Source organism: Panthera uncia, chromosome A2, assembly GCF_023721935.1.
Source record: "Panthera uncia isolate 11264 chromosome A2, Puncia_PCG_1.0, whole genome shotgun sequence".
Taxonomy (NCBI): Eukaryota; Metazoa; Chordata; class Mammalia; order Carnivora; family Felidae; genus Panthera; species Panthera uncia.
This window is the reverse complement of record NC_064816.1, coordinates 150,952,636-150,960,554: the sequence shown is the minus strand read 5'-3', so window position 1 is coordinate 150,960,554 and position 7,919 is coordinate 150,952,636. Positions and strand designations below refer to the sequence as shown.

General features: G+C 44.6%; 1 gene segment (V, D, J or C); it reads right to left on the bottom strand.

Moving 5' to 3' along the window:
- Positions 1-4,328: 4,328 nt before the first annotated feature.
- On the bottom strand, positions 4,329-5,015 carry LOC125930484 (T cell receptor beta variable 7-2-like). The segment is given in 3 exon segments: positions 4,329-4,416; positions 4,458-4,764; positions 4,890-5,015. Coding segments are annotated over 3 exon segments (444 nt in total).
- Positions 5,016-7,919: the final 2,904 nt, after the last annotated feature.

The following is a 7,919-nucleotide window of genomic DNA, read 5'->3' as shown; positions in this document are numbered from 1 at the left end:
TCTCTGTCCTTTTCCTTTGACCAGGTGTCCTGGAGTCTGGGTGACTTCTGCATCGAGGGGGCCTGTGAAGCAAGCAGACTGAAGTTGGAGGCTTAGCCCCGGAGGGAGTCCGGTGACAGGAACCAAAGGCTGAGAGCTGGGGGGTGGGGGGCTGAGGAGTTCAGAGAAGGGGCTTACCTGCGCTCAGGGGACAAAGGACCACGGGCAGGTGAATATGAAGCACATGGCAGCATCAGGACCAAAGAGAGGCAGGTGGCTTTCTCTGAGGCTTTGCCTCCCCCACGTTACCAGCTACTCTGTGACGTGATCACTTCACAGAACCCAAGCGTCTTGTGTGTGCTGCTCTGTACAAGTGAAGACACAAAGTGGGTCTTCACAAAGACACAAAGTGGATGAAAGAACAGTACTCGGTCGCTGGAAAACAGGCAGCTCAGGACTGGGATTTTTCTAAAGCAAGAAGGAATAGGACGATGTCTGCAGATGGCGAGGGGGAGACACTGAGCATGGCAAATTTTCTGAGTTGACGAGACAGAGGTTGAATGTTAGAGGCAACACAGCAAGTGGAACTCACGAGGAGGACGACCAGGGAGGTGGAAGATACCCAAAGAACCCCGGAAATGTTCAGAGGGATCGTAATGAAGTTTCGTCCTAACAGGAACCCGTGTCTGTGTGAGATGAAACTTTAAGAAGCACCAGAGACGAACCCCAGAAATGAGTCACCAGCATCCCCAGAGTGGCCATGCTTTTGCAGTAGGACAAAATTTGGTTAGAGCAAGAGGTGGTAACTGACAGCCCAGGGCTGGCCACCTGTTCACGTACAGTTTTACTGGGGGTGAGATGCGCTTCTGGAATGGCAGCATGAGATTTGAATACCCTCTTCCCAGAGGAAAAAAAAAACCAAACAAACATAACTTCTGAAAAGTTAGAAACAATGATTTAAAGGGCACCTGGGTGGCTCGGTTGGTTAAGTGTCTGACTCTCCATTGCGGCTCAGGCCATGATCTCACAGTTCGTGAGTTGGAGCTCTGCCTCAGGCTCTGTGCTGACAGCGCGGAGCCTGCTTGAGATTCTCTCTCTCTCTCCTTTCCTCTCTGTTCCTCCCCCAGTTGTGGTCTCTCTCTCAAAAATAAATAAAGTTTAAAAAACCACAACCATTTAAAGCCTCTGAACATTGTCCCAAGAGCATACGGCGAATGAAGAAACACTTCTTGGAGAAAATTGAAATCTCAGTGGGGCCAGTGAGACTCGATGGCATTTGAGCCTCTCTGCCTCCTGCATCAACCGAAGCTCAGGGTGATGGACGCTCTATGCTCTGCAGATGTGGTCGAGGAGGACACAGGGCTCCCGCAGTTTTTCCTGAGGAGGCACGGGCTGCCAGCAATTCTCATCCCCACCAGTTCCGTGATGCAGAAACTCTTTTCCATAGCAACTGCAGCTCAGGGGTCTGGGCTCCCTTTCTCCACCCAGCGCCCACTCGTGGGGTAGACCCTCTATTCCAGAAACAGCAGGCCAAGACTGCTAGGCCCCAATCTTCCTCATTCTGGCCTGCTCATAGCGTGGAGGTTCCACAGTGGGAGACGCGAGTCAAAAAGACCAGGGCTTACCACCCCACCCAGCGACCCCTCAGAGCGCAACGGTGTCCTTCCAGAAGAAGTGGGCCAGTGTCCCTAGCCCCAGCTCTGGAGGCTTGATGCAGAGTTTCCGTCCATGGGGGGAGGGAAGTCACAGAGCTGCATAGCTCTGCTTTGACCTAAGGACCCTCCAGCCTGGCTGAGATTTGCTTGGAATTGTGCTGTAGCCCAAGACCTACTTTACTTCCTGCCTCCTCCCTCCCTTTTTCTTCCTCTTTTCCTTCTTCCTTCCCTCTCTCCTTACAGGGGTCGGATCCACACCGCGACCTGACGGCCTCCCAGCCTCCTCCATCTTTTGTCCCATTTTCTCCGCTACGTCTCCTGCATGACTGACCCGCCTTGGCATCTACTTCTTGGAGGACCTGAAATAATGCTTCTTTCTTAGGTGGGTGTGGGGCCTCGATAGGGGTCACAGTCAGTAGTCATCTGTGCTGAAGGAACTGTCAGTTCCAGGAAACAGTTGGTGCCTATAAATCCATCTGATGGCACTGGATCTTCACAAGGTTCTGCTCTTACAAGATGTCCTCATTTGGCTGTTGGGAAATGAAAGCCCTGAGCATAAGTGGGAGAGATCAAAGAAGGCTGAGGCTGGGATGAGCCATGAGCCCAGAAAGAAAGCCCTCCTTCCTGTATAAGTGGGATCATCCAGTGCCTGTCCTTCTGTGACCGGCTTAGTTCACTCAGCATAATGTCCTCAAGGTCATGTATGGCAGGATTTTGTTCTCTTTTAAGGCTAAATAACATACCATTGTATGCACACACCACATTACACAAGATTTTAAGAGGGTAGATCTCATGTTAGGTGTTCCGGCCACAGTGAAGTGAAATGAAATGAAGTGAAGTGAAATGAAATGATAAAATAAAATAAATAAAATAAAATAAAATAAAATACAACATTCACGTTTGCTCCCCAACTCGCTTTAAACTCCCAGAGCATCCAACATTCCCTTGTGTATGTTTTCCGGTTTTTTCAATCAGATTCTCCAAAGATTTTCATTTTCTCCTTCCCTAAGCGTGCCCTCGCACTTTGGACGACCATACCTGCTAGAGAACAAGGGGATTCTCTGCTTCTCTGCTTCGCTACAGCAAATCCCACCCCCTTCCACCTCCTCCTCCCCCCGCTGGGTATGAGGATCAGATGGTCACCAGGAGCAGGACTTCATCTTCAGTCTCGAGGCCTCAGCTGTTATCTGAGCCTGGAATGGGGTGAGTCTTTGCTCTTTATTCCTCGCCTCCCTTTATTCAAGTGGATGTTGGGTATTTACATTGCCTAAAGAAGCTCTAACCTGCCCCTGGGTTGGATTATTTTGTTGTTTAGCTCAAGACGCATCAATTTCTTAAGCCTCATCATGGAGCCACAAATGAAGAAAGAGATCTGACCCCAACATCTCATTTTACAGAAGAAAGTTTTGAAATGTAGGTAGAAGCATAGAGATACACTTGTGAGGAACAGAGTACGGACGGTGGTGAGCAAAAGAGAGAGGAAAAGCAGAACACTGTAATGATGGTGGGTGGCCTGGATGACAGTGGTTAGATTCTCTGAATTTCATTTAGTTATCAAATCAGGTACTGGGTGGTACCTCTTGGCCTCTTGATTACAGAGTTGGAAGCATATGGCATTATTGATGACTCTATGAGGAGATGTAATAAATCACTGCTTGGTAGGAATATCTTTGTGTTCTTCAGAATTAAAACGAGGACTTTGTCCTATCCTCTGAAGCGGGCATCTCGCAGCTGGCGGATGCTGGTTCTTTCTTGCACTGATGATACATGTATTTTTTCGATCGGTTATCGTGAATACTTCAGTCTCTTAAAGGCCATAAGATACATACTGGCTTTCAGAAAGCTGTTCAAATACGTTCCAGAAATCCCTTTTGCTTCAAACAAACTGCAGTACTTGATATTTTTTATTAATATTAAAAACATAGGGCAAATCTAGTAATTTTAATATATCTTCTAAAGCACAGCAGCTGGGTTTTGATATGTGTCCTATCTACGTGCCACTTAAGTGGTTTATAGGCAAATCTATATCATGCAAAATAGCTAAATGCATTGTGAATAATTCATGTCCTAGGCAATTCATTCATCTTTGAATCTGGCACAAATTTTTAGCAGTTCTAATTTTCCCTACTCAATAAGAAAACCGTGAGATTGCAGCAATGCCTCTGAGGGCACATTCTTCCCTTAGGGCAAGGATTCATGACAGTGAGGCCATCTCTTGCCTGGTCCTGCCCCTTGTCGTATTTCTATGTCTCCAAATTATATTTATTTATTTTATTATTTATTTTCTAAGCTTATTTATTTTGAGAGAGAGAGAGAGAGAGAGAGAGAGAGAAAGAGCCTGAGAAAGCAGGGGAGGGGCAGAGAGAGAGGAAGAGAGAAAATCCCAAGCAGGCTCTGAGCTGTCAGCACAGAGCCTGACACTGGGCTCAATCTCATGAAGCGTGAGATCATGACTTGAGCCGAAATTAAGAGTTGGATGCTCAACTGACTGAGTCACCCAGGTGCCCCTCCAACTTATATCAAAAAAAAAAAAAAACTACCTAAAAAAAAGTCCCTATTTACCTACTGAAGAGAACAGAATGGGCAACTAAGGTGATCCTGGGAAAATAACACAAACTGTATGTTGGGTTAATGTAACCACTTTTCCACTCTTGGCATAACTGTCAGTGGTTTTTGTAGGTTTCTGCCCAACTTCTATGTAGAGATGAGATGGCGACAGCCATAAACCCACATCCTACCATTGCTGTAGGGTGGGAGGGTGGTCTGTCGAAGGATCTTGGATCTGGGAAACAGAGAGGTTTATGATCAGGGGAGAGGTAACACCCTAGCTCTGTGTCTTTGCTGCTGGCACAGAGATACACTGCTGTGTCCTCGAAGCCAGCCAAGAGGATGTCAAGGGAACAGAAAGAAGAGTTAGTTCGGCTGGCTTTGAAGTTATCAGAGGTGTCTTTTTCGGTGTAAAGGTTTGAATCATAGTAGTAGAGCAGCAGCTTTGGGGCTTGGTTCGGCTTCTGTTGGTACCAGTACATGGCATCATGATTCAGATTCTGAGAACAGCTCAGAGACGCTTGTTTTCCGATCCCGGTAACCTGGTATCTTGGGCTCTGGATGACCCTGGCACCCGTGTGACCTGCAGAGAGAGAAAGAAAATACAGAGACAGAGCCAAGGAGACTGTTATTGCTGCTGTAAAATAAAGATACAAAACTGAGGACAAGATCACTTTCTCAAAGATTTCCTTTCTGACCAGGACTCACCTGCCCCAAGGAGACAAAAGGCCATACAGTAGAGCAGCCGGGGACCCATGGCAGGGCCACAACAGGAATGGGGCGTCTGTGTCTTCTAGACTCTGACTCTGGGTGGAGAGATGGGAGTTCAGAGAACCTGGTCCCTGATAGGTACATCTGTCTGTGATGACAGTCTGCCGTTGGCTTCACCAAGACAAGGGTCACTCCTTTTTGTGATGTTACACACAGCTTCCTGCTTGGCAGTGGGACCTGGGCTTGGCTGGATCATGTATGGAGCAGATGCCGTGCTACCTCATTTGCCCCTTTTCCTACATCTGCCCCACGTTCATCCAGGCTTCTCTGTCTCACTCCTCATTTCCTACACCCCGTAAGCAGTTCAGGGGTTCCTCAACATAAGAATAGTTTTTGCTAAAGTATCATTTATAAACCCGTTGAGATAACGTCTTTGTGTCTTGCTGTCTACATCACAGATGGGATTGATGGCTGCAAACTATCCTCATCTTTTTTTTTTCCCCGTATATTTCTGATTTCAATGTTTATTAAGCACAGCACCGAAACAAAATTGTTTGTGCGTGGGAACTAAATTCTCCAAGATGGAATGTCTGAGTCAGGATGGCAGGGTGAAAATGGAGGTGTAAAAATAGCAAGATCAAATCATCTGCTCATTTTTTCCCTAGTCTTATGCCAATTTTTTTTTAATTTACATCCAAATTAGTTAGCATATAGTGCAACAATGGTTTCAGGAGTAGATTCCTTAGTGCCCCTCACCCATTTAGCCCACCTCCCCCACACTCCCTCCAGTAACCCTCAGTTTGTTCTCTATATTTATGAGTCTCTTCTGTTTTGTCCCCCTCCCTGTTTTTACATTATTTTTGTTTCCCTTCCCTTATATTCACATGTCTTGTCTTTTTAAGTCCTCATATGAGTGAAGTCATGATGATTTTTGTCTTTCTCTGACTAGTTTCACTTAGCATAATAGCCTCCAGTTCCATCCACGTAGTTGCAAATGGCAAGATTTCATTCTTGTTGATTGCCGAGTAATACTCCATTGTGTATATATATATATATATATATACACCACATCTTCTTTATCCATGCATTCATCGATGGACATTTGGGCTCTTTCCATCCTTTGGCTATTGTGGATAGTGCTGCTATAAACATGGGGGTGCATGTGTCCCTTCAAAACAGCACACCTGTATCCTGTGGATAAATGCTTAGTAGTGCAATTGCTGGGTCGTAGGGTAGTTCTGTTTTTAGTTTTTTGAGGAACCTCCATACTGTTTTCCAGAGTGGCTGCATCAGTTTGCATTGCCACCAGCAATGCAAAAGAGATCCTCTTTCTCCGTATCCTCACCAACATCTGTTGTTGGCTGAGTTGTTAATTTTAGCTGTTCTGACTGGTGTGAGGTCGTATCTCATTGTTGTTTTGATTTGTATTTCCCTGATGATGAGTGATGTTGAGCATTTTTTCATGTGTCGGTTGGCCATCTGGGTGTCTTCTTTGGAGAAGTGTCTATTCATGTCCCCCCAAATTTTTTAATGATGAGAGATTTTATTTCATTTCTTCTTTTGTCATGATAAAAATTATTTTTCTTTAAAAAATTTACATCCAAGTTAGTTAGCATATAGTGCAACAATGATTTCAGGAGTAGATTGCTTAGTGCCCCTTACCCATTTAGCCTATCCCCCTTCCCACAACCCCTCCAGTAACCCTCTGTTTCTTCTCTATATTTAAGAGTCTCTTATATTTTGTCCCCGTCCCTGTTTTTATATTATTTTTGCTTCCTTTCCCTTGTGTTCATTTGTTCTGTGTCTTAAAGTCCTCATATGAGTAAAGTCATATGATATTTGTCTTTCTCTCACTTATTTTGCTTAGCATAATACCCTCTAGTTCCATCCACGTAGTTGCAAGTGGCAAGATTTCATTCTTTTTGATTGTCCAGTAATACTCCATTGTGTGTGTGTGTGTGTGTGTGTGTGTGTGTGTGTGTATGTATATCACATCTTCTTTATCCATTCATGCATCGATGGACATTTGGGCTCTTTCCATACTTTGGATATTGTTGATAACAAACTATCCTCATCTTAATACAGAAGTCAAGCCCTGCAATCCTCTGTTTATATCCACACTTCATAGAATGCCAAAGACATTCTCTACAATTTTTGGCTATCAGTGACACCATAATGCCTCCTTGTGGCCAGTAGAAAAGTATCTACAAGCATCCTTCTTTCACTTCTTGTATTTCCAACTTGAACTCTGACATCAGGGAGCTCACCATGCTCTGCCTGGGTCACCTCTCCTGGGCCCCATCATGGCCTCCCTCCAGGTGGTGAGGTGGATGGCCATAGAGCTCATATTGGTTATTTCTCATCTCTTGGGGATCACCATCTTTTGTTGCCTGATTTATAATGCTTTGAAAACTGTTGTTTCATGTATTATGTTTGTTTGTTTTAGCTGCTTTGAGCAGGTTAAATCAGATTCCTGTTAATCCATCTGGGTTGGAAGAAAAGTCCACTCCAGGGCCATACTGAATTTCTTACTCTTGGGTCCCCAAGGGTTTCAATGGTTGTAGACCTTTTTCTCAGTTTCTGAGTGTGTGGTTTCCATTTCACACAACATTGGCAACATTTTATTCCAAAACATGTGAGACACAGTCCAGAATTTCAATTTCTCTGCTAACTTCTCCCTTTTGTCTAGCACTCAATGTCCTGACAAAACACACAATTCTCTAACTGCATTTCTGGGTCTTTGGGTTGTAACACTTTTAGTCTGTGAAGGCTGTGACCATTTTGAGACTCCAGGATTAGTGTAAGACTTGTTATTATAGGTCCTGTGTCATCTCTATTATATGGGCATTGAAAACCTAGATCTGGTCTGAAACCTGCTAAGTTCCTATACCTTTAGCTCTTCCTTGCTCTGCCTATAAGTTCTCTCTTTTTTCTTCTAACTGGTGAATTTCTTTTTCTTTTTAGATTACCTATGTATCATGTAGAGGTAAAGGGTATTTCAAATTTAGAAAGAAAAATGGACTAAGA